This window comes from Emydura macquarii, unplaced genomic scaffold (genome assembly GCF_026122565.2).
Source record: "Emydura macquarii macquarii isolate MOO-44397 ecotype Brisbane River unplaced genomic scaffold, CSIRO-AGI_Emac_v2 contig_2948, whole genome shotgun sequence".
NCBI lineage: Eukaryota > Metazoa > Chordata > Testudines > Chelidae > Emydura > Emydura macquarii.
In genome coordinates this window covers 5,047,445-5,074,695 of record NW_027133085.1, presented here as the reverse complement: position 1 = coordinate 5,074,695, position 27,251 = coordinate 5,047,445, and the positions used below count along the sequence as shown (strand labels likewise).

Sequence of the window (27,251 nt, the reverse complement as noted above, 5' to 3'; positions counted from 1 at the left end):
ATGGACCCGCAGCAAGGCTGCAGTCTCCCACATCCTGGTTGCGAGCTGGGCAGCAGCCTCCTGTGTCTTTCCTGGTCCCAGCTGGGAGGGAAGCAGCAGCTGCCAGCCTTCCAGAAAGCCAGGCAGCAGCCACAGGCATCCCACCCAGTCCCAGCTAGGAGGCAGGCAGCAGCTGCCAGCCTTCCAGAAAGCCAGGCAGCAGCCACAGGCATCCCACCCAGTCCCAGCTAGGAGGCAGGCAGCAGCCACCAGTGTCCCCGGAAGCCAGGCAGCAGCCACCCACATCCCCCCTTGCAGCCAGGGAACAGCCGCTCATCTTCCAGGCTGGCAGCTGGGCAGCAGCTGCCTGTGGCTTGTCCAAGTCCCGGGCTTGCAGCCTCCTGCACTTGGCTTGGAGACCCAACGCTCCACTCTAGTGCAGACCAGGCCTCACACTTTTGTTTTCTGCACTTTTCTTTAACAGGAGTTCTACGGTTGTTGCAGTCTATGAACACAAGATACCAAACAGGTCTATCTACTAGATCTTTTTGCATTTCATCACTGCAGGCTCTGGGAAGCGTTCAAGTAGTTTAAAGTTGTAACTCTAATTTTTCTAATCTTCATCACAAAGTTAACACTACTGTATTAATAAAAATTGAAATAATTTTTAAAAAAGTTCTGGAGGCTCACATTCTTAGGAAGGCTGAGAGAGACAAGCTACGAGTTCTTTTTCTCACCAACAGAAGTTGGTCCAATACAAAGATTATCTCACCCACTTTGTCTCTAATAAATACGGTAATTAATAGAGTTGGTCTACAATTGAGCAAAAATTGTGTTGAAATTATTTTCCCATCCAAATATTGGATGGAAATGTAGATGGCTTTTATGTTTTTAAACCAACTCTAGTAATTAACTTAGTCGAAGATAGTAGGTTCTTATGTGCTGTGGAGTCCCATGCTTTCAAGATGTCTCTTAAACAGAAGTCTGCCTTGCATGTTGTAAAGAGTGCTTTTTGGGTATTTAGCTAAAAATCAAATACAATTTCCATTTAGTGTCTGATAGGTGAACTCTATTGAGGGGGATAGCTTTTATGGCTTAATAGCTGTTTTTTCCCCCTCTAACTTTTGACTTAAGTCTAAATTATTAGACAATATATTATATAATATATTAGAAACCATCTCCAAACCATTCCAAAGGGCAATATTCTATTAAAGTATTTGCTTTCCCTGGCCTGATAGTGCTGGATTCTCATGCATAGTAAACTGGGATTAGCCAACAACTAATGTGAGGGGAGTACAGATTTACAGTGACCCTTAAGACAGCTAATTTTTGTTGTTACCTCACAATCTGTATCAAATATTTGATTTCACACATACTGAATAGTTTAAAAATATCAGTTCTGTAATACAATGTTTTAATTTAAATAATCTAAAGGAATAGAAACAGAAGATAATTTACATAAAATGCTGTATACACATCCAAAACAGTTTGATCTAAAATCCAGTTTCCATCAGTGTTATTTTAAACAAACTTTAAAATCTGACACTTTTAAGTTCTGCTTTATACTAGGTATGTAGCCATGTTCATCACCACTTAGATTTAGGAAGACTTGCGTGTACTGCAACTAATTCTTTTCTTTGCCTTCAGTTTCTTTTAGGGGAAGAAAATCATATGTGTAGATATTCCAGGCAACATTTCTCTAATGTACAAGCTAACTAATTGAGGGCTCTCTGTTCCCAATCTGCTAACAGTTCTAGGGCTTTATTATTTATTTATTATTATTATTTAGGTCTAGCTTCTTCAGCTGAAGAAAACCTATCAGCAAGAACTAAGCTAACAGGTAAACTATTTTGTATTTTTGATTACATGTGGCACTGCTTACTTTTTCTAACCTAACTATTGATTACAATTAAGGAGGGATGTGTTCTTAAAATGTACGTTGGAAAAATATCTTTATTAAGTATAAATAAGTTTCAGTTTCTGTACAACAAACATTTGTACACTTCATTTCTGATAAAAATGCAGAGCTATCTGGGCCACAGACAGTTCTGAAAGACAGTCTGCTACAAGACTTGGCAATACAGTCTTTAGTAGAGGAGATTCGAATTTGGGAGTACTCTCACTCTCCAGGCCAATGGGTCCAAAGGAAGGGAGAAGGCCATTTGTTCTATGACCAGTTTTTGCTAGACAATCTACAGAGCAACAAAGGCCAAAGAGAAAGCAGTAATGCCTGGACTCCTGACAAGAGAAGCACAGCAGTAGCAATAGTCTTACAGAAATGTTACTTTGGAATTCTAAGAGGGAGATATGGAAGGGTGGAGAAACTTTAGGATCATGACCAACCTCCAACTTTAGACCAAGCACTTTAAGGGAGGGCCTATGCTCAATGGCAGTGATGGAGACAAAGGACAGGTTAAGACTACTACCAAAAACACCACACCAGAGGATAAGCTACTCTATGGTATAGACTTTTATGTCAAAATGGAATACATAAGGTTAAAGATAACCTTTTTATGTATTTATTTATTACAGCTGTAATTAAGAGTTACAAATACAATATCAGGAAAGTCTCAGAACTGAAGTATTATTAAAAATGATTCCATTCTTTATCAAATCAGTACAGTAAGTAATAAGGAAGCTATCTTACAGAAGGTAAGCAGCCACATAGCCTTAGTTTGTTTCAGAAAACAGAAATATAATACAAATCAAATCAAGACAAAGCTCAACTATTAACAGCCACCACTATTTTTCATGTATTACTCCTTCCATGAGACATACGGAATCAAAACCTAGTAGACTGAATGCATCCACTGAAGAAAATTGAGCCAATATTTCTTGACTAACAGAAAAGTCAGTAGTATATCAACTTTCTTCAAAGAAAGGAACACCACCAGCCATTCATATTGCATTCTAAGATGTAGTGATATTAAGATTACACCGAAAAGGCAAGTTTTCCAGGGTTTCAAAAAAATGTTTTGTTAATTTGATTTGTAAAAAGTAACTTGCCATTTCCAATGTGCTTTAGAAATGCATGTTTATGTAGCAGGAATCTGTGGCAGTCCAAATTCATCCACCAACACACCATCCTATGGGAAAAAAAGATAATAGTTTAATGATTCCTCAATAACCAAAATATTCTGGAGAATTTTTAGTTGGCCAAATTTTAATCAGTTATGTATCAACCTTTATGATTAGTTTATAGTTGGGATTTACTAGACCAAATAGAAGCATCAGTATTTTCTGTAGCCCACCTCACTTACTGATTTTATTATAGCCCATAAAAGTAAAAATTGAACATCAATCAGCTGATATATGCTTACATAAAAAAGCCATGTGAAAAAAGTCTACTACAGATAGTCTAAATATAATTCAGGGCAATAGCTGGGAAATGCTGTTTTAGATTTGCTTGAAAAACCATGTAAAATGCTAAGTACATTATGACAGCCCTTTAAACTAATTACAGTCAGCAGCTTATGGGGAAATAGATTTTTACAGTAGAAAGACAACATCAGTTTGTACAGTAAAGTTAGCCTTCCAACACACACAGTGAAATCTGTACAAGAGACTACCCTAAGTGTCCCCAAACATGCTAAGCAAAATTCTGCTCCATCTTCATGAGGCTTCCATTAAGCAACAGTTTTATCAGTTTCATGAGTGACTGATTAAAACAAGGTTTACTGTACAGTTATTAAATGAGAGAGGGAAAGACCTACCTTGTTTTTTGCATCAGTAGGAGTGCCTTCTGGAATTGCTGGAGCAGATGCAGCTTCGTCCAAATAGGAACTGTCATCATCAACTAAAAGCTCATCACCTAAGGCATCCAGTTCTGAAATTGAGTTATTACATTACATATGTTAATTTAAGCAAGGAATTTCTTTGCAAGGAAAAAAATACAAGTAAAAAAAAAAACTACCAAAGTTACTGGGGGATGTAGTAAGAACGAAGCCAGAGCATCTGCCCTGGCAGACATGCCATAGGGCTGCTGGAAGAACACGCAAAAGGGGTCAACTGACAGAATCCTTCTATCAAATACTACTCTGAAAAGGAAAACATATGGGGCTTCACAACGTAGGACGTGCAAACAGCAGCCCAGGACAGACAGGGATGGTGGAGCATTATTTGTGCTCCAAGCAACATCTGACAGTGCAGGAAGCACTCATATTCAGAAAGCAGAGGGAGAGGGAAGCTGTTCTAATAAAGCAACAATGATCTATATCTGAGTCAATCAAATTGATGTTAATTAACAAGACAATTAGTGTTACATAAAAAGCACTAGAGAGAAAATAGAATTAACCAGACAAATTGTTTTTTTCTTCAGTGACCACAGAATTCTATAAATGTCAGTTATTTAATAAATTAACGTGTGCTTTTGCCTATGTAACTTCCAAGTTAAAAATAATCAGCTAATTTCTTGGAAAAACTTTAAGAAGTTGTGCTTTGGCTGAAACTAAGCAAGCACCACTGAATCTCCCTCTACTCACTAACCTGCTTCCAAATCATCTTCATCAATCTCTGGTGTTCCGTAACTACGACCCAGTGCATCTTGGATTTCACTGGCCTCTTCCATCATATCCTCCAACTGGTCTTGTATGTCCTGTAGTAGTAACAAAGAACTTAAATTTATCCCAACTGCACATTTACAAACTGATTCAACTAAAACTATACATTGGAATTCAGAAGTGACTCAGGAGCTAATGTTGCAGAACAAGCTACTCTGCTGAGCCATTTTAATTTATAAATCCTGTTTGAAATTGTTATTAAGAATAGAATATTGTGTTACTTATGCATTTGATGTAACCCTCTAGGCTCTCAGCTGTTAAAAAAATATATAAATGATATACTGGAATAAAGGAAGGGGAACTGGCACCAAAATCTCTGAACATAGCAGGTAGTTTTATACTTTTCCAGAGTGAATTTAAAGACTTTTAAAACTAGCTTGTTCAGAATCTAGCTTGCCAAAGAAGGATATGAGACACATGCTAAAAAGAAAAACTAAACTAGATTTTTTTTTTTTAAATTTCATATTCTGAACTCTAGTGTGGAAGTGCAGGGACCATTCTTTTCTCACCTATATTCCTATCAAATGTTGAAAGTCTCCTGGCATGGATAATAGATTGCCATTGGTTTTGACTGCCTTCTTTTTTAGTCTTGGAAGTTTAATGTCTGTTTTAGTATGCAAAGTCATATTAGATAGCTGGACATTGTAGGGAATGGGGTCAGAAGCATCTAGAATAGGCTGAAAGGACATTTGAAGCATGAGAAATTAGAACAGGAATGCTAGCTGTGAAACTAAGTGACAGAACCAGCATGAGTTGGAAAAATGGGAAATATGATTAGACAGGATTTCACAAAACACACCAAAAACCAGCAGAATTGAGAGTGGATGTTCCCATAGAACATGCTGCAGCTGGTCAGATATTAAAAGCCATACAAAAAGTGATCAGCCCAGTGACATTATGGGACAATCCAAAGCATTATTATATTTAGTACTAGAGTTGAGAAGATGGAAGTAGTTCCACATTAAGACGATTGTTTACCTAGAAGACAATGAAGTCTTTTCCACAATTCCAAGAAAAGTATTGTATATCAAACTCGTTTTATCAATAATTTCAGCTCAGATGCTTTTTGACAAATTATAGACAAGGAAGAAGAAACCCACAACTGAATGCCATAGAGACATTTATACTCGGTGCTAAGGATATATCCACATTTATAACAAATATATATGAAAACACTAATTGGGAGGCCTGGAAAGAATCAACCCTCAAGTACAGAAATTTGAGGAAGTTTATCTAGATGTTCTAGAGAACGAGGACTAACTTGAATTGTGCCAAGTCAATCAATGAAAAAAATACATATTTTAGTGTAAATCTTTCACTAAATGCTTATGCAGGTAAGACAAGCAGCATTGCCCCCAAAGGGTATACAATGTAGACACTGTGCATAAACAAAGAATAGGTGATGGAATACACCAAAAAGATGATTTAGCAGTATAGTTTAGAATGCGTTTTAACCTTTACACTTTTTTTTTTTTAAAGCAAAGCACAGCTGTTATTTAGTAAAAACTTCTTAGGGAAGGACTAGGCTGTGTAGATCTTTTGGATGCGTGTTTTCAGGAGATACCGGGAGAAGAGATTGGGAGAATGGTGAATCAATTTGGAAGGAGAATTCAAGTAACAAAGACAACATGGAAGAACAAAAGTGGGAGGAGGACACTTGTTTGGGAGGAACAAGTGGCTGGAGCAGAGAGGTTGTTCCAGGGGGTAATTCAGTTTGATGAACTGAAAGCCAAGTTCTGGATTGTGCAGTCAGAGGAATTAAAAATCCACATGATCGGGATTAGCAGTGTGTAGAAAATCAGATCAGTTTCATCTTTAACAAAAGCTGTAGAACTGCTCATTTCTGACTGAAGCAATCAGCTGTGCATTTAGCTCATTTTCACCATTCTCTCTGATATAGGCATTCCCAGATAAACTTTGTGACCACAGTAATAGTCACTATTTAACATTTTAACACAGTATCTTTGGATAGTTTAGTAGTGCTTAGTACAAATGCTTACCTCAATTTGATCAATTTTGACTTGCTTATAAGCCTTCTTCATTTCTTTCACCCCCAGTTTCATAGCATCAACCTACAAAAGAGTCAAACAAGATACTTGTATCTACTGCAGCACTTACAAATAAAGTAAACTTGAAAATGAATGTGCTGATACCGTTGTCTTTGTGTCTTTCAGTGACTGGATGGTGTAATTGGCTTGTTCCATATTAAAAGACTGCTGTGACAGATTATCCCGCTGTTGTTCATACCTGTTAAAGTATTACAAATGCTATGTTTAAAACATTACTGTATGTCATACAATTCATAATCAACCCTACTGAAATTCACAAGATACTTGAGAGAAAAAGTACTTTTCAAACTTGGAAACAAAAATAGAAGGCAATCTTTATTCTTTATTTATTTGTAAACAGTGTTCGGTAATAGTTTAATTTTGTTCAAAGAGCTATTGAACATGACTATGTATTTATGTCTGTTACTTGATAAAGCTATTTCTGAATGGAGAATTAAACTTTTGCTTAGATGGTTGGAAACCATGCATGCCAAGGTTTACAAGGTTTATATAGTGTGCAATGTTGAGATATAAAGGTTTTGTTTACTTAAATTTGGGATGAGTGCATTACTTACTAATGGCACAGCAATATGGGAGAAATGTAGGTAATCCCAAATAGTATTCTGATTGGGTCCAACTGGAACGTTAAGAACACCTGAGAGAGCCAACAGGCCATTGATTGTGCATGTAAAGAATTTACTGTGCTGTTGATTCATACATGTAAATTAGCCATGCATATAACATGCAGCAATATCCATCTATATATCTAAAAGCAAGACAGAAACTCAAGTGTAACTTCAGTGATTTACCAAGATTTCATTTGGTTTTAACTCAAGGTGTACCAGTACTGCAATTAAAGTTATATAAGATTACGTGTATGTTAAATATCAAACATATTTATATATTCATATACAAATAATGCATGGACATGCTGACACTGACAGATTATTAACTTTGATAAGATGATCAAATATTGGATATTTCTAAATAGCTGACTGCCATTTCTTCCGTGATTTGTTTGCAAGAATACTCTCATGAAATGGCACAGAAATGGAAGAGGAAGGTGCATCAATCCCTCCAAACTAAACAGTATTTCATTAAATAAAGGATTAAGAAAGTTTGAAACTTACATTCGCTTCTGCTTTAACACTCTCAAAGCCTTCTGTTTTACCATGTTCTGAAAGAGATGTGACAGCCAGATGTTAGTGAAAACAAAGCTACAATTGAATTGCTCTTGGTTATACTATTACTATATTTAATGCATAACATTAATTTTGACTGTGAGAGGTCCTTTCTTTCAAATTGTGAGAGATGTTAAACACCGTTAACAGTCACAATGAATACACGCTGATGCAAAATGAGTATTCAAACATAATGAAAACCCATAGAACGTCTGTTTAAATAAAGGAAAAAACACACCCAAAAAACAGAACACACACAGATAAATGGCAAATTTCATTGGTCATTACCTTTCAAAAACATTTCAATGGTCAGTCTCAACCAAATACTGCACTGTATGGTGCTATCAGTATTTCACTACATACATGAAGAATTCCATTCACTTTAAAACTCAAAACAAACTAAACTTTGTTAACAGTTGTTTCCTTTAGGGTTTGCCCCATCTCTCAAGTTCATGGGGTTTTTCTCCCTCTATCCATTTCTGAAAGGTTTAGACAATAGGTTTAGACCTCTATAGGCAGTTGAGCCAAGGAGCCTACCCAGCAGACTTGACCTCAGAGAACAGGAGGAGAAGGAGGGAGAGAAAGCAAGAAAAGAGACTCAGATTCCCCTCTCCCAAGAAAGCCTACTGGTTTTGTAGGGACACCCAAATTGTACTTCTAAGTTCCTGCATTTTCTCCCTGCTTCCTTCCCTCCCTTCACCACTGCTCCGCATATTCTGGTTTGCAAGCTCAACCTCAGAGAACCTTAAAATAAGCAAACTGGTCCCACTTTCATCCTTACCCCTAACCCACCATGAGATCTCATTTGCATCTCTCCATAAACAAAAAGCTGAAACAAAGCTGACAAAGTTTAGTGTTTTACTGACATGTTAATGTTTCCTTGGTAGGTGTTCAATTTAAGTGAAATCTGTGACAACGATGAAAAGAGACACAGTGATTAGTGCAGAAGAAAATCCAATTTAACAGAATCTGACTGGATGGCCAGAGAGTATTTGACCAAGTCTCCATCTCTAATAGCCTGATGTAGATATGAAATGGAAATAAGAAGATTATTTCTGACTTTGTATACACATTTATTAGTTTTATGCATACTAGCACAGTGGTGGGCAACCTGCGGCCCAGCAGGTTTCTGAGTGTATACCACGAGACATTTTGTTAAAAGTGGTTCACACTCATGAAACAACCATACACGAAGCGCACTGATTTGACAATTTGTCAAATTTTTGGCAATTAAGTATTTTTGTAATGTTTATATTATTGTAATATTAATAACAATCTACTGATAATTTTGATTAATTTAACTAAATTATGTAATTTAATTAAATTCACATATACAGTACTATTTTTTAATATGGCAACACTGCCGCGCTTCTGGCTTCACTCTACTAAACATGGCGGTGTGCTACTGCCAGAGGTTGTGCTTATCTATATTACTTTTGCCAATAATCTGCCCTTAATTTTATCATGGATCGCTTTGTGGTTAAGTGGTGTGACAGAAACGGAGGAGGAGGAGAATCAAGTGCAAGATCAAAAGGTACAGAGGAAAATGTAGCCATAGCAGCTGTAGCCAAAAAGAGGAAAATAGGTGACGAGGGCAGAACAGTAAGAGAGAGCTGGGACTGGCTTATTTTGTTGAACAGAAAAGGAAGCCATTTTGCTTAATTTGCAACAAGTGATATCAGTTCCCAAAAAATACAATGTTCAGAGACATTATGAAACACGCCATTTCTCTCAGGTAGCGAATTTTCCAGTAGGTTGTCCCCAAAGTGCTCAACAACTTTCAAATCTGAAGGAAGCCATGAAAACACAGAAGCAGGTACTCAGATGAGCATTAAATGAGTGACGCAGCGACTTTCACTAGTTTTCATATTGTTTGGTTACTTGCAAAAAATGGAAAGCCATTCTCAGATGGCGAATTAGTGAAACAATGCTTTATCGAATCCTCAGATGTCTTATTTGATGGATTTAAAAACCAAGAGGAAATTATTGGACGTGTTAAATGTCTACAACTCAGCAGGTGCACTGTGAGTCGCAGAGTGAGTCGACACAGCTGCCGATCTGCAAAAGCAGCTTTTTAGAATTATACATTCAAGTGAGGCCATCAGTATAGAGTTGGATGAATGCAAAGATATTAACAATGTTGCTCAGCTCTGCATCTGGGTTCATTGTGTTGACAGTTATCTAAATGTGACAGAAGAATTTTTAAATTTCTTGGGAGTACACAGGTGAGCACAGGGCTCCGTTTTTTTCAAGGCATTTATTTTTTTCAAAGAGCACGGGCTGTCTTTGGAAAAAAATGTATCAATTATAACAAATGGTGCCCCTCTATGACAGGAGCACACAATGGATTTGTGGCTTTGTTGAAAGCTTGTGTACCTGGTGTGCATTGCATAATACACCAAGAAGGGAGATAGACTGAAAGCTGTAATGGACAAAGTGGTATGGACTGTTAATTTCATGCGCACTCGCCCCCTGCATCACTGTCAGTTTGTGGAACTTTTGGAACAAATTGAAACAGAATATGGATATCTCATCATGCACATCCAAGTGCGTTGGCTAAGCCATAGTAAAGTACTGGACTGCTTCCTGGCACTTGTACCATCAAGCAGTTTCTTACTCAGAAAGCTCAAAGGTATCCAGAGTTAGAAGATGAAAACTGAATTTTGGATGTGTCTTTCCTCACCAACATCACTGGTCACCTGTACGCGTTGAACAAGTCATTGCAGAAGGAAAAAAAATCACCTCTTGCCCACCCTAATTGTTAGTGTCAGAAAATTCATGCTCCAGCTGCAGTTGATGTCCACTCACTTCCCAAATTTGAAAAAAAATGCTGGACAAATACTCTGATCAAGGAAATGAAGAATATGATCCATCAGTTCACATGGAAGTGCTGTCTACACTGACAGAGTGTTTTGAGAACCGCTTCTCTTCTCTGAGTGATCTTCTCTGAACCCTTCCTCTGTTGCTCTCAAATCCATTTGAATTTGATTTAAGCCAATCTATCATAGTATGTCAAAGGTTTGGGGCTGATAAAAGGAAGTTTGAGGTGGAATTACTTCACATTAGTGCCCTGAATGAAGATGAAATTAACCAACTGAAGAGGGAAGGTATATGAGAACTTTGGAAGATATCGCCGGGCAAGTTCTACGCCATTGCATTGCAAAGCTGATGTCAATCTTTGGCTCAACATATACATGAGAGCAGACATTTTCTGCTATGGGACACATCAAATGCAAGAAGCTCAACAGACTAACGGATGGAAACCTCAGTGATGAATTGCAATGTTCCCGCACATCCCTGACTCCCAATCTGCAAAAATTTGTGGACATCCAACCAGATGTCGCATTGAGTACGATCTATTGTAAGAAAAGTGTAAATAAATATTTCTTTTGTCTTTACTGTTGGAAATTGATAATTCTATTAATATATGAATAAGCATTTTCTATAACTCGTTATGAAATATTTGGCCTGTATTAAATGTATTTAGGGTTATTCATGGGGTCATGGTTACTGCACATGTCCGATTTCAATCTTGCGTCCTACTGAGAAGGGCCACTATGCATCCCACTCACTACCCTAAGTTGCCTATCACTGGACTAGCATTATGAAAATGCAATTTTATTTAAAAAGACTAGCACAAATCTGGAAGATAGTTGAGAATACAAACAAATTTATAGTAGTGCACCCTCTCCCAAGGTAGCAGGAAGCACTTTTAATGATACTTCTAAAAACCTAAGGAACTGGTTATGACATTGCTCCATTTCATGAAATAAAAAATATGAGTCACTTCTTCTCATGTGTACACCAACTAGGATTCTTACCTTTGCAGGCCCCTCCCTCATTTTCTTCATTTGATCTTTATACTTCACCAGTTCTGCATCAAGCCTAGCAATTTTCTTGTCAATTGACTCAGCTCTGCTATCCACCTATGGTACAAGGAAGACAGACAAAAAATTCATTGCTGACATTAAAGATTTCTTCCAAGCATTTGTAGTCCTTGGAGCAAAATGTGTTCACACATATAGAGTTGCTATTATACATGCTAGACGTAAAATGTCAAAAGTTTTTTGGAAGAGGACAATTAGATGATCAAAGGTGGCTAAGGTATCCCCTAATAGCATTAAACTAATTTAAAAAACTAGACTTTCTTAGCTAACGTTTATTGACTTTACTAGAGAGGGGCATACTAAATTTATACTCATTGATAGGACATTAAATTTGCAAATTCAATATGTATAATAATATCTGTATGTAGGTAATCAGTCAACATTTTAATTCTGGTCCATTTATCTTTCTGTTAGTCCCCTTTTTCTCTAAACAAGGAAACAGTATATGCCAGCTTGAAGGAGGACATTGATAATATATTATTGCCAGGGGCATTTTCTATGCAGAGCAGTTGATATCAGCTCTCTCCCCACTAGAGACAAAAAGCCTGGTCACATCTGGCACGGAAAGATTTACTTTAAGCTCTCCACTGTGCTTTATTAATAAAAAGGAAAATAAATTGTACAATATTTTTAAAATATACTACATTTATGGAGTCTTTCAACAACTCTTAAAGGGTCCCAAAGCTCTCTACAACAACATACATTTTCCCTTTAACTCAACCATCACCAGGGTTGGAGGACAGTTATTATTTGGACAACTAGCGCACATCATGCTGCATAATAGGGTGACTGTAAAGAAGAGACTGAGGCAGAACCTCCTAATCTAATTATATATACCACAGAATCTAATGTACACAGAACAGACACCACCTCAGTTTTTAAGGTGGTGTCCACAAAATTCCTATATTGCAAAGTGCATGGAACTCAGTTATTCAGCCTCCAAAGTATTGGGCTGGCTGTACTGGGACTTGAAACTATGAGACCAGGGACTTTAAATTCTGTTTAAACCACTGATATCCAAAAAAGCTTTCATGTGTCCAAAGTAGGTGAAAATTCTCCATATAATCTAAGGAGAATCCCAGTTAACATACACAAAGGAGAACTAGGTTTCATCATAAATGGCTTTCTTTCCTATACAAGTGATTACTACAAGCACAGAGGCACTGCATTTATCTCCAAGGAAAGGTCCATGGTGAGAGCTAACAAGTTTCTTCCAGTACAAAATATTAACCTTCTGTTTCTTATATGACATATCTAAGATTCTAGTTATGCCTTATTATGCCCCAAACTAAGCATTCTGACTATTTGTCTGAAGTAAACTACTAATTTCTCTTACCTAAAAATTAAATTACCAAACAGGAGTAAGTTACAAGAAAAAATTATGCAGAATCCCATATAAACTAAGCGTTAGGAAAAAGAAAAGGGCTACACGTACCCTTACATTTTCAGTAACTGTTTTGGGATGGATGTCTCACAATATCAAACTCTGACCTAACTTAAAATTGAATTAATCCTCCCACCCTCAATAATTTATGTTTTATCAGTATATCACAGCATAATTAAACTTGGTAAGGATCATTATATTATGCATTACTTGTCGTCTATGCTACATAAGAATTATTTTACATTGAAAAAGGATCAGCTTAATTGATAGTTGATAGCAACTTTTAACAAATCTTAATCATGGACACTAAATGTACCCTTACAGTCTATTCACAGACACCTGTTTAGTTATTATACATTGCTGAGCAACTAGAGAGGAAACAGAAGAGAAGTAAATATAAAGAAATATGAAAAGGATTGAGGCAGCAGTTAAGACTATCCATCAAATGGTATAAAGAAGACAGTGTCCAAAATTGATAATGTAGTATTTAAATATTTATATGCATTAAGCTTGGCAATTTTGAGAGCCTAACATAATTTGTACAGGAATAGAGGGTAAATCTTCATTGCCATACATTGCTCTCTATATTGACCCTTTGAGACCAATTAAAAAGCTACTACAACATCTCCATCTTTATTATGGAATCTGTTAATGTACATACAAAATATTGTACCTGTTATGCAAATGAGCTGTCTACAAGATTGTAGAAGATTTACTGTTTAAAAACTAATTCCACACAAATTCTACAGAGTACCACTGAAAATCAGGCCAACCACCTTTAGTTAATAAAGTAATTGCATGGAGCATCACTCAGTAGGAAAAGTTATCCCAGGCACAGACCATGATTCTCTCTTCCATTTGTTTATTTGTCCGCTAGCATATGCAATTATGATTTGCACACACAATCGATGTGATTGCCTGTTAGGCACAGTTGAGCACCTAAATTATTAGAAAATCTGTTTTTAAAAGGATCATCATTAGGTTGAAAAGGTAACAATCCATTGAGATGAATGTGGGAATTTGTTTACAGGAGTTGTTTCAGACCGTCTACAGATACCAGAAGACAGTTGTGAATTAGTTTTGTAGTAGTTTTGGTTCATATTTGAAAGGTTTCACTGCCATAATAAGGGCTAAAAGTCTGTTTGTTTTAACTTAAAGTTCACATGCTGCCTAATTTGAATCTGCCAAGAAGTCAGCCAAATACTTGAAAGCATCATATTCCTTTTCCTTAACTTTTAATTATTTAATATTTAGTGGAAATGTATGCTCCCCAAAGCAAAAGTTTGATAGAAGATTTATTTTCATAGATTTTAAGGGCTGAAAGGACCACAAGATCATGTGGTCTGACCTCCTAAATGTCTTTCTAAACTTCCTTATAAGACCAACAGTACAATAGCAATTAGACACTCAACTGCATGTCTGACTGCTCTATTAATGCCGCTCAACTTGGGCATATTTAAAGGACGATTAAACAAGCCATCATATCTGTGTATGCCTTTACTCTGTTTTGCAGCTAGTTCATCTGGCAGAGATTGGGCTTAAAACAATCCCATCCTTCTTTACCAGCCTGAAGATGGATTCATGTGACTTGCCCACCCTTTGAACTGCGTGGTATGTGCTTCCTGATGGGCTCAGTCCTGCTTTCCCACAATGTGCTGTTTGGGATTGGCAGGAAGTGGGGGGTTACAAGAGAACAAGAAAAAAAAAGGGGGGGGGGTGACAGCCCTGGGGAGAATGAATAGCCAGCAACGACAGAGAAAACACTGAGGTAGTAGGGCTCTGAGTGTCTATGGGGTCTGAGTGCATCTGTCCATAGGTGTCGGAGTAATTATATAGATGGGGGCTCTCTCCCTCTCTCTGTGCAGGTGTCGCTGCATGTCTCTCGGGGGGGTATCTCCTCCTCTATAGGTGTGTCTGTGGTCTCGGATGGGGGTGTCACCCCCCCGCCCCGCCCTCTCCATAGGTGGCACTCCCTCGGGGGAGAGGTGGGGAAGTCTCTCTCTCGGGGTCTCTCTGTGTGTCTCGGGGGTGTTGCTCTCTTTATGGGGCGCTGTGTGTCTGCGGGGGGAGGGGAGGGGGAAGGTGACTCAGAGTCACGCGCAGTCGCAGGTCCTGTAACAGTAACAACAACGGCCCAGGGCGGGGGCCCATCCCGGCTATCGATTTGCCCCGCCAACCCGGCCGGCCCGGCCCCTACTCACCGTCCCGATACAATCGGTGAGGTTCGGGGGCGGCACTTTCGGCTTCGACTTCCCGAAGAATCGATTCATCGCGGCGGACTCGGAGCGGGACCCACACCAGCCGCGACACCTCCCACCCGGAAACAAACGCTCCGCCAGCCGCAGCCGGGCCCTCGGAGCCGCTCCGCCCCGTCCCGTCCCTGCCGCTCCCTCTGCCCGGCGCCAGTGACGCCTCGCCCGACAGCCAATCCAGGAGCGCAGCGGCGGGGCACGTCCGGGTAAGGGCGGAAGTGAGGAAGGAAGGGCAATGAAGCGCCCGGCGCCCCCTGCTCTTCCGCCCACTCGCCCCGCTGAGTGAGTGAGCGGAGGGGGAGCAGCGATTGGCGCCGGATGTGGGGGCGGGGCAGGCGACGGAGGAGGACGGAACCACCCTGACCCCACCCGCCCCCAGCCCGAAGGGTCCTTCCAACCCGCCCCCCTCCCTCGGCACTTGCACCTGCCCCAGAGCGTTCGGCGGGGCCGCGTCCCTCGGCCCCCTCCCCACCGCAGAGGCTTTGGGGATGGTACCCGGCGCCCCCCTTCACGGGCCGCGCCCTGTGCAGTCCCCACAGCCCTCCCAGGGCAGCGCCCTGACTCCCTGGCGCTAGGGTAAGTGAGGGTCACTCAGGGTGAGAGGGCTGCGAGCGCACCTGGGCACCATGCGCAGGCTGAGGGAGGTTTGCTAGGTGCCTTCACCCGCACAGCACCACTCCCGTCCCTAGGGTGCCAACCCTCCAGGACTGGCCGGGAGTCGCCAGGAATTAAAGAATAATCTTTAGAGAGTGTCATGTGACGAAACCTCCAGCAGTAGGTCCAACCCAAATCGGCAATTCTATGGTCGTTCTCATGCCTTCTGCCAGAGGGCAGTGCTAGGTGTTCAAAAGTTACATCCAGCTGATGTCACCCACCTTGGCTTTAGTTCATTAGAGTGAAAAATGCAAAGCTATGGCAACTGTCCTCAAATACAGACTCAGTGACCAGAGGGGGAAAACTGGGATAACAGGAACCTCAGTCTAAACCCACAGAAGAGTATCTCTGCCACTAACGTGGACAGGGCATGTTCTACTCCTATGTCTGAAACAGGGAGTATAAGGAAAAATATTTCCTCAAATTATCAGAAATCAGTGAACTGTGATAAGGAAAAACACAATGTCTGAAAGAAAGGAAAGAGCAGTCGCATATGGCAGCACACTGTAGCAACCCAACAGCAGGTAAGATTGGACAATAATGACCAAAGGACACAGGAGTTCAAACACCACAAACAAGGTGAAATCTTTATCACTGGCAGATTGTGCTCAGTTCTGACACATTCATGAAAGTTCTGTTCCTTATACACGTTGGCAAGGTGAATACCTCATCAAGCCAATACATTTATTGAATTGAAACAAGAATTTTAAGTTACTTCTTTGCAAGAGTGGTCTGTGAGCCTAATGCTCATGCTCAGACACTACTCTGTCCTAGGCCAGTTATGATCTACTTTAAAAAAATTGAGTTCTAAGTCATTTCTCAGTTTATTTTTCTGGAACCACTGCTAGAATATGGCAATAGCACAAAACCCTATACTTCCCCACCAAAAATATTTTCCCTAAACTTATTTTGAAAACTGCTTCAAACATACCTGTGATTAAATTCTCTTTGCATTCACAATTCACATTTCCAAATAGTATCATGACCATTTTAGAAAACAATACTGAAGAGTTGTAGGGGTAAGGTAAAACATATCTTGGTGTCTATTAGGAATGGATCAGTGCTTAAAATAATCCCTAACTGGCCAGACATACTGTGTATGTTTGGAACAGAAGAGAAGTCTGTCCAAGATACTAAAAGACGGTTATTGAAGGAAAAAATACATATGCATGTTGGGCACCGAAACCTGTCTTCTTTAAAGATTTGATCACTAAGAGACACTTAGCACTCAACTCCCATTGAGGTCAATGGCAGTTGAAAAGCCTCAGCACCTTCTAACCGGCTGAACCCAACCAAATGCAATATCTCAGTGTGCTGGATCTCACTGGTAAATTCAAGATCTATCCAGGGATTGGTAGGATATCAAAAGCTTAGGATACGGTCATATCCCACTCAATTTAATGCAGTGGGAGAACATCCAAAGTGTTGGGACCATGCTGATTGTTTTTTTGGGGGGGGGGGGCGGGGGGGGGAATACCATTGCTAAGATGCAGGTTACTTCATAATAAATTAATTCTTTTATTGTAGAGATCTAATTCATATGGTATTTTCCCAGAATGGTGGGGTTAAAATGGTGCGTCAATTTTTAAAACTGACCTTTGAATCCTAAAATGCTTTAAATATTTAAGTACAGCTTGCTGGTTGAAGGCATTTATAATCTAAAAAGAACCCCGCACCAAAGCTTTTGAGTTCCATGGTTCTAATAGTTCTAATTCAAGGAACCTATGGGACCCAGACACAACCAGGTAACACCAATGGTTCCTACTCAAGGAATTTAAGAGCACCAGAGGCACAATTAGTATAGTTTTGTAAGCTCCATGAGCTTTATAGATCAGAGGATACTGATAGGTGCTTTCAAGCTAGATTAAAATAAATGAACAAACAGCTTTGGTTCAAAGAACTTGGGAGCTCTGAAGTCAACCTAAGTTTATAAACTCTAAAGCAGCGGTTCTCAACCGGTGGTACGCATACCCCGGTGGTACGCCGAAGAAGGCTGGGTGGTACGTGAGCCATACCGCGCCGCTGAAGCCGGAAGTGCCCTCCGACCCACCCTTGCGAAACCCTGCCACCGAAAAGGGGCAAACGGCGGAAGGGTTTCGGCGGAGGGCATTGTTCCTGCCATGTAGCCCGCCGCAGCGGCGAAACCCCACTGCAAGTCCCAGCCTGCCGCCACCACGAAACCCCACTGCCGCCAAAAGCTCCCCCCCCTTTTCTTCCTGAGTGGTACTCGGGTCAGGTACAGTCAGGTCAAGTGATACTTGACCTGACTGTACCTGACCCGAGTGATACTCAGGGGAAAAAAAAAGGTTAAGAACCACAGCTCTAAAGCAAATACCTAGTTTCTGGAAGTTTGGAATTTCTAGTCACAACAAAGCTTATGAGCTCCATGAGCCAAAAATCTCTGCTTAAGAGAGCTTGGAGGAGCAGCAGACAGCCTGATGTAGACTGTAAACCAAACAGCTCCTTGAACCAGATCATCTGCAGTAATCCCAGAACAGCAATTTTTGGAGCCAAATCGTTTTGGTTTAAAGCACAAAAGTCTTTCCTGGTGAATCTGGGAGAGCTCTCATGTTGTCAGAGAAAATAGCTGTTTGTTTATGCATCAGGCCCATGGTTCCTACTGATTCACTAAGGTCTGCAAAAGCAAGTTCTCTGGAAGGCATGTACGAGGCAAAATAGAGTGGAAATAGGGTGGTGCAGAGTGTGAGGTTGGCTGGTGAGTTAGGAACAATACAGAACTCCAGTTTCCAGCTCTGTTCATTCAGTTTCACTGCTCTGGCAAGCCTAGGCCTGCTTCGCAAAGTATCCTGGTTCCTTGGCTTTCAAACGCAAATATTTAACATTAAGAAATCCCTATGTAAAAGTGTTAATGTGGAGTTGAGATCCATAATTTAGGATAACAAATCTTAAAAGAGCATTGTAATTAAAAAAAATAGGGCCACAGTTGATGGAGCTTGTCAGTGCCTGCTTGAAGGAGGGCAAACTGTCTCCTTCGAGAAGGACATATATGGCCACCACCTTTTGACAGAAACACAAAGACAATACTTCAAACCTTCTGTTTTTGGTTAAGATTATTGAAAAGGTTAGGGCAAGACAACTATGAGCATGCAGTTGTCTCAGATCTCCTAGAACCTTGTCAATCTGAATACCAAATTTGATTATGGAATGGAGATCATACTGGTTGTATTGCTGGATGATCGGCCCCTAGTGATGAAGATCAAGTGTACATGCTGATACTATCAGATCTATCAGCTGCCTTCAATATTGTTGGTCACAAGTTGGTGACTCACCTATTGAACACAGCGAGATTTGACTGGGCTGCTTTTTTGTGGATCCATTCCTTCTTTGCCAAGCATTCTCAAAGGGAGGTGGTGGGCAATTATTTCATCTACATGTGGATGCTATAGATTCTTAGATTCCAAGGCCAAAATAAAGCACTGTGATCATCTAATCTGACCTCCTGTGTAACAGAGGCCATAGAACTTCCCCATCATATGCAGTTTTACAGTGTTCCATCTTGTTCAATGTGCTTTACGTCTCCATGTCATCTAATCCAACAAGGCTAGTTACCTGAAACTTGATGTCCTTTAGAATATACCAGAAAGTTTTTATATATTTATTTTTTGACTTTTCAGAAATTAGTCAGGTACTGACTGGACACTGGAAGGCAAATTTAAAGTTGAATTTCTTGGTGTTGACAATGCAGGTGCTTAGTTTATAAGTATCAAAATTAAGTTGTGCAAAATATGAATACATTTTCAAGGACATCTAGTAAATTAGTCCTTCTTTATTCTTAAACACAAAAAGTTACCTTTTGATTTAAAGCCGGCAGTCCAGTATTGGAAGGCTCCAATAGTTTAAATTAGCTAATCAAATGGCATATAAAGGAAGTAATTTACAGTATTTGTTTATGTTGTATTTCAATAATAAAAGATGTGTTGCCTCTTAGTACATATAGTTAATTTTATACATATTGCTCTGATGGCACCATCCTTTCAAGTATGCAATTATTTTTGACGGTGTGCATCTAAGCTACATAAATAATGAAGTATCTCTGGCAATGAGATGCAGTTGGATCTAATAATCATTTTGGAAAAGATCTACTGCTGTACATTTATTATATGAGAACAATTTCCTAATATAACCTTATGTCCCATATAGAAAAGCACTTCAATCGTGATACAAGTGGCCATGAAAAACAAAGTAAGCTGCAAAATATTTTGTTTTATACAATTTAATTTTTTTTTTCCTGTTAAGTACACTTTTTAAAATTACTGGGGACCTAGCATATCTTTAGGCTTCACCCACTCATCAAACTGTTCTGATGTAAGGAATCCAAGCTTAATAGCTGCTTCTTTTAGTGTTGTCCCTTCTTTGTGTGCTGTTTTGGCAATCTTGGCTGCCTTGTCATATCCTGTAATTAAAACAAAAGAAACATCAGATTAATCATGATTTTGGACACACAGTGTTCAGAAGACCTGTTAAAGAAGACAACTTGGTCTACTAGAAACCATTGCTATTATATTTTACTTAATCTGAAGTCACAGAGGTACATGAAAGGATATATTGAACCAATTTCTCCTCTAATGTTGGCATAAAGTAGTATAAAAAACAAAAAGATACTTTGGTCATAAAACACTTAGGTAAAATTTGATGAGACATAAAATGTGAGTCAGCTGAGTATAATACACATCTGCAGCCACTTGAAGAAGCAAAGACTGTTACTGCTATTGTAACAATTGTTCTAGATGTGGGTGCAGACGTGTATTGCATGACCCACCTTTGGTCCCCTCTGCATTGTCTAGCCATGCAGCATCCATGCTGTGAGGTGCAGACTGTTTAGTGCTGGTTGTGAAATCTGAACATGGTGCTGAGTCAGAAGTTCAGGACAACTTGGAAGAGAAATAAACACAGACTGAGGAAGTCAGAAAACCAACATTGTCTTGGCCAAGCTAGTGTGATAAGAATCAGTCTGGCATGATCCATCTTCAGCTCAAGGATGACCTCAGGAATGAGTGAGATTGGGGGAAACGTACATCAGCACAGAGTTCCAATTCAAATGAAATCCTTCATAAAAGGAATCCAGACAGAGGTCTGCCTGACAGCAAAAATGTCGTCTTGTCTTTTGTTGCAAAAAAGGTTGACAGCAGGAATCCCCTATTCTTTGAATATTGACTTCAGCTCACTTCTATTCAGAGACCACTCATGATTCTGAGAGAAATTCCTGCTAGGACAATTGACTAAGTGATTCTGGACCCCTGGTAAATATGAGTAGCTGCAGGAGCAATGTTCTCTTTGATGCACAACTGCCAGAACTTTATTCTCTCCTTACAAAGCTGTTGGGAGTGGGCAACTCCGTTTGTTCACCTAAAACATTGTAGTAGTGCTGTCAATGAGTGTGTGAACTGCTATACCCCAATCTGTGCTTGAAATATCTTGCATGAATTGTAAATGGCCCATAACTCCAGAACGCTGATACAAAGGGATGCTTCCTGCTCCAACCACAAACCTGGTACCTTCAGTTCCCTCAGATGGGCTCACCGAACTATTGTGGAAGCATCCGTAATTTAGGATCCTATCTGGAGGGGTACAAGCAAAAGGAACACCCTAATATACACTGCTGTCAACTGTCCACCACTGGAGGGAGTCTAAAATCGATGGAGGCACTCAGATCTATCCATCCAATGCCTTACAAATTTGAGCAATAGACCAACTTCAACTAGGCTTGAAGATGACAAAGGTGCAATCCTGCATGCTGGGCTGTGTAAGTACAATCATATGGCCTAACAACTTCAGGCATATTAGGATTATAGCAGAAGGGTGAGAGAGGAGAGACAGATGATGAACTACCTGGAATTGCTCATTCAATAGAAATGCCCTTGAACTCACCAGAACCTACAAGGGCTCCAATGAACTTGATTTTTTGCACTAGTATTAATGTCAGCTTCCCCATGTTTAAGATCAGACCCAGATGATCAAAAAGGCATAGCGTGAACTGAACACGTAACAGGACTTGTTCTTTTGACTTGCCCCTCACTAACCAATTTTCCAGGTACGGGAAGACATGAATTCCTCTTTTCCTGAGATATATAGTCACTACCACTATCCATTTGATAAAAAAAATGCAAAGCCAAGGGAAGCACAGTATATTAATAATGTTGACCTGCCATGATAAACCTGAGAAACTTCTTGTGACACAGGAAAATCACAAAGTTCCAGGCAGCCAACCAGTTGTTGTGATTTAATATGGGAAGAATCATTGCTAGGGTGATCAAATTTCACATATTTGATGTTTTTGTTGAAATTGCAGAGATCAAGAATAAATCTCATCCTTCTTTGGATTTGGGTTCAGGAAAAACCAGGAATAGATGCTGTGGAGAGACCTCCTCTATCAATAATGAATCATAAAGGGTCTGGACCTGCTGAACGAGCAGTGGGCTCATAAGAGATATCCCTGAAGAGGGACAGTGTAGGGGGCTACACAAAAACTGTATGGCATAACCTGATGTCACTGTGCTTAGGATCCATTTGTCCGTGATTACTGTGTCCCAAGCACTGTAAAAGTGAGACAGCCTGTCCCTGAACTGAGGAGATGGGACTGGGACATTACAACTGGAATGCTGTCCTGGATATGCAAGTCAAAGTGGCTGTTTGATTAGAATTGGACCCAGAAGACCTCCTCCTCTGTGACCTATGGGCCATTCCTGGCAAAGTCTTACTGTCTCACTGGAAAGGATGAATGACATAAAAACCGCTGCGAGCAGTATTGCTGTGGCTGTTTTTGATCCCTCTAGCAAAACTTCTTTGTGGCTGGGGTATAAACACCCTATGAATGCAAAATAGCCTAGGAGTCCTTAAGCCGATATCAATTCTCACCAGGTTTCTCTGAAAACAAAAACCAACCACTGATAGATAAAGTTCTCTATACTCTACTTAACATCAGGAGGTATGCCGGAATTCTGCAACCATGAGGCCCTTCTCATAGTCACACTTGATGTCATAATTCTGGAAGAAGTAGCCACCACATCCAGGGCTGACTAACAAAGTTTTAGCCACCAGATGGCCCTCCACAATGAATGACAAACTCTTCCTTGGTATTTCTGGAAACTTACCTATGAATTTGGATCAATGTCCCAATTGAGAACGACATATTACAGTAATAGTGCCTGCTGATCTGCAATGGTGAAGTCATATAAGTTTTTCTCCCTGTCAAGTCCAGCCTCTTAGATTCTTTGGCCTTTGCAGTGGACATATATCTCCCCTGTCATGACCAGTTGTTTACTGATGACCACAAGAGAATTAGGGGCTGGATGACAGTGCAAGCACTCAAGTGTCCTGCATGGGAACATAATACTGCTTCTCAGAACATTTTGCTGTAGGTGGTAATGAAGATGAGGTATTCCTTAAGGACTGTGTGTGCTCCAGGAGGACTTTGTTCATCAGGAGAGCTACCCTCACTGAAACTAATGACTGGAGAATATCCAGCAACTTATGCATATTCGCTTACATGAACAGTCTGAATGTCCAAAGCAAAAACCATACACCTCAGGTGATCTTGGTATGACTTAAAACCCGCAGGCAAAAGTGAAGAAGAGTCTGATAGCATAGAGTTATCCGGAGAGGAAGAAGGTTGCCGGATCAATGAAAGTTCTTTGGGGGTTGGTGGCAGGCTCCTGTAGGAGAGGATCAGTCTGGACCAGGAAGAATGACTTCAGACTATGCTTGCAATACAGGCAGCTCAGGAAGAGAAAATGCAGCTGGAATCAGCAACCTTGCCCTGGAGTGCATTGAAAAATAGAATTTTCCAGACTGAGGTACATCTCAAGGATTCCACTGGGAATAGGCATAAGGCATTGTTGGCCAGTAGGTACCAGGTCAGGAACCCCTAACCCTACTGTGGGTACCGATTCAGTACTGATGATGATCAGAGGACAGTCTTCAGGTTTGCAGAGAACAGTGAAAGAGAGGAGGAAGACACCTTCGATCTCAGGGAGCCCCAGAAGTTGTCCAGTGGTAGCAGAGGAGCCACCCTCGATGGGACAAACAAGTAACCAACCTCATCCAAAAACCAATAAGGAGATGATATCACTACTGAGGATGAATGAGAAGTCTGTGCCTTCAGTACTGAAAAAGGCATCGCAGTTTCACTTGGTTCCGGAGCAAACAACAATTTTGGAGCCAAAATCAGTACCGATCCTAATGATACAGTCTGCAGGAAGGACATAGGTCAGTGCCAAAGACAGAGTCTGCACTGATGGGCCCCTTGGTACCAAAAAGGATGTTGACTGCAACTCTGAACTCTGGTTCTCAGGTGGAATGGAAGATGGTGCTGAGGAATGAGAACTCTGCAGCCAAAGCAGATGATGCCAAGGACACTGCAAAAGCAGCATCAGCCCCAGCTGTCAAATGCTTCTGAATTATTAGAAAATCAGGAACAGCGAGGCAGAACAGGTCTGACATTGCCTGGTAGACCAGTGGTGAAGAGAAAAGCGGTGCTGATGCAGATGTTGTTGGGTACTGAACTCAGATTTCCCATGGCCAGTACCCAAGTCAATGGTACAATGTGTAACTGATCTTGGGGCGGTACCGGGGAGCGTTTAGGCAGTCCAGCTCCATCTCGCAGTACCAGGGGATTCACAGTGCCAGTCAACACTTCTCTTTAAAAGATAAGGAAGAGTCTCTCCAAGTCCTAGAATTGTCTCCGTTTGTCTTGTGAGACCTCTTCCTTGGAAGAGGAGAGAAAGAAGAACGATCTCTCTTCCCATTGGGGGAAGCACCAGTCACCAAGGTGGGAGCTATGTCCCAGGCCAACTCTGAAGGAGAGTAAGTCCGGACAATCTGCAGAGGTCCTCAGTGCTGAAATGGGCCTCATGGCCTGCTCTAAGAGGTGTTGCTTCAGTTGCTTCAGATGCCTGAATTCTCTTTTTAAACAACACGATGCACCTCTTTCATCTGCCCTTCTCCCATGCACAACAAACACCACATTTGGGGGTCACTGTTGGGGATAGATACCCACCACAATGAACAATGTTTAAACCTTGCGGAGGGCATCACCCAGTGTAATTATCTATCTATCTTAGGTAACTACTACAACTAAACCTAAGTATACTACTAAACTACAATAACGATGAATTACATACAATAAAACCCTAGAAAAAGAGAAACAACCACACCAAAATGCTCTGACTGTAGCTGTGGGCATTAAAGGCACTAAGGGAGATCAGGGTGGCAGCACCCTTAAATAGCCGAGGGAGGGGCTAAGGGCATGAGCACAGCCCTTACAGGTACTGCTAGGCAAAGTTCTCCGACTCTGGTGCACTTGGCACTTGCACACAAGTGGAATATACGTCTGCAATCATTCAAAAACTGCTATTTATCTACTTCTGATTCAGTAAAGGTTGTGGTAGTTAATATTTATATAATAATAATAGTTCATAAAATTGTGATAGGGATTACAGCTATAGTTTATATGGCTGGGAACGACAAACTGTAAACATGGACTCAGATAAGCTTGGAGATCCCTTTCCTCATAGATCAGGTGTGTATTTCTTCTCCATCAACCCCACTAACAAGAAATCCCACCCATATCTCAGCATGTAAGAAAGAGTTTCTGTATTTTTGATGCTTGACTTTGTTTCATCAGGCTACTGGCATGCTAGCCAGCTTTTACATCTTAACACCTCAGCAGCATTTACATTCATCAGTAGTGCCTAAGGCTTTTGGGACATACAAGCTGGAATGAATAAAACAAACAAATAGGCAGGACCAAGTGCAAGATAAAGCACAACCTTACTAATGCAAACTCAACTGAGAGACACTGAGCACTACTGAATTTTGTGAGTGAGCAAGTAAACAATAAAAAGGATAATCACAAGTACACATCACAATGTGTACTTTATTAATTTCTTTTATCTTTTGTACTTTTATTATGTACCTACAGGCCAACAAAAGATAAAATATCATCTGTATAAAATTAGAGTATGGCTGGAAGAGAGTGGCTAAGGCACCCTACTCATGGGTCTCGGACATACATATTCCCCCATCAACACAGGGCTTTGTGTAATTGTCTATGTCAGTTTTCTATAATAGATCAATAGAGAAAAACTAATTTTTGATTAAGCACTTGAGTGCATTTTTTATCAAAGAACATATAAGAGTGTCTGAAACATTGTACCTTGTTAAGCAGAATAATCTACTGCTTGGTCTCTCACTCACACACAGAGAAAAGTTCATACTATATATTCTAACAGATTTTTACCTATGTGGGGATTAAGTGCTGTCACCAACATCAAAGACTCGTTCATTAGTTTGTTGATCCTTTCTGTGTTGGCTTGGATTCCGAGCACACAGTTGTCAGTGAAGGAAACAGAGACATCTCCAAGGAGCCTTGCAGAGTTTAATGCATTTTTAATCTAAAAACAGGGAGAAAGTTATTAGATGCAGCTATTAACATTTTCATTCTCCAATACATCATTTCTTAAAAACCTTATAATATCCACCCATTTGACAGTACCTCTTTAGCAAAGGATTGTGTGATGTATTGTACTCTTATCCTTTTGCAATATAAATTGAGTCACTGATATTTAAGAAGCACTTTATATGAAGCATTTCATATCTTGAAGAACTCAAGTGCAATAGACATTATCCATATAATTGAATACAAGCAAAGCATCTTTGTAAACTATTTAGAAATCAATAGGTTAAAATGTGTTAGATTTCGGAAAACAAAATGTTAATTTAACACACATCAATAGATGATATTTAAAATCATTAAGTGGACACACAATTGGCATATCCTCTGGCAGTCAATTATCCAGAAACAACATTCAATTAATGACACTAAAGCCAAAGTTTAGTAGAGAATACTAATGGAAAGGGACACTTATATCTCCTATTGGGAATATCACTTTAGTTGTTCAGTATGCTATTATTATGGTCAATGCCAGATACCAGAGAGACTTTGAAGAAAGAAGCTTGTTCAAATGAAAGAAGTTTCCTTATTAGGTCTATTCAGGAGATTCAAAGACAAGTACATACAGATTTTAATAGTCTTTTCATTTTGTTTGAAATACACTTTTAAACAGCATGATAAAATTGAAAAAAGTAGCAGACAGTAAATGGCCAGGTGTAAGAAAACAGAATATTGCTTGCTGCATTCATTCCCCCTCACTGTTTTTACAGCCCTGATTTGTCTGCTATTATGCAAGCCTAACACCAGTTATTTTAATGATCTCTCCTGTTCTATCTCCTACCTGGTTTCTTCATCTTCTCGTTTTGACTTCATAGTATTCCTTCTCCACAATTCCC

At 40.0% G+C, this 27,251-nt stretch overlaps 2 protein-coding genes across 2 annotated transcripts in view; both read right to left on the bottom strand.

The window, feature by feature from the left end:
- Positions 1-1,359: 1,359 nt before the first annotated feature.
- Positions 1,360-15,447, bottom strand: CHMP5 (charged multivesicular body protein 5). The gene is made up of 8 exons (XM_067569848.1): positions 15,240-15,447; positions 11,589-11,693; positions 7,717-7,763; positions 6,692-6,785; positions 6,539-6,610; positions 4,465-4,573; positions 3,693-3,805; positions 1,360-3,065 (listed from the first exon to the last, which is right to left on the bottom strand). The coding sequence occupies exons 1-8, from the start codon at positions 15,306-15,308 to the stop codon at positions 3,015-3,017; spliced, it is 660 nt and encodes a 219-aa protein (XP_067425949.1). The 5' UTR covers positions 15,309-15,447; the 3' UTR covers positions 1,360-3,014.
- A 4,715-nt stretch (positions 15,448-20,162) lies between these two features.
- Positions 20,163-27,251, bottom strand: part of FH (fumarate hydratase) — a 32,992-nt gene continuing 25,903 nt past the window's right edge. Inside the window, exons 9-10 of the mRNA XM_067569842.1 lie at positions 26,203-26,356; positions 20,163-20,358 (exon numbers count right to left, since the gene is read on the bottom strand). Coding sequence (XP_067425943.1) covers positions 20,216-20,358; positions 26,203-26,356 — 297 coding nt within the window. The 3' untranslated portion in view covers positions 20,163-20,215. The remainder of the gene's footprint in view (positions 20,359-26,202; positions 26,357-27,251) is intronic.

What these genes read in the sequence shown, in the direction of transcription:
- CHMP5 (XM_067569848.1), bottom strand. Translation starts at nt 15,308, where the DNA reads ATGAATCGATTCTTCGGGAAGTCGAAGCCGAAAGTGCCGCCCCCGAAC. An exon ending in TGAAGATGATTTGGAAGCAG is followed by an intron (nt 3,806 to 4,464) that starts GTTAGTGAGTAG and finishes ACTCAATTTCAG; the next exon opens with AACTGGATGCCTTAGGTGAT. An exon ending in CTACTGATGCAAAAAACAAG is followed by an intron (nt 3,066 to 3,692) that starts GTAGGTCTTTCC and finishes TTTTTCCCATAG; the next exon opens with GATGGTGTGTTGGTGGATGA.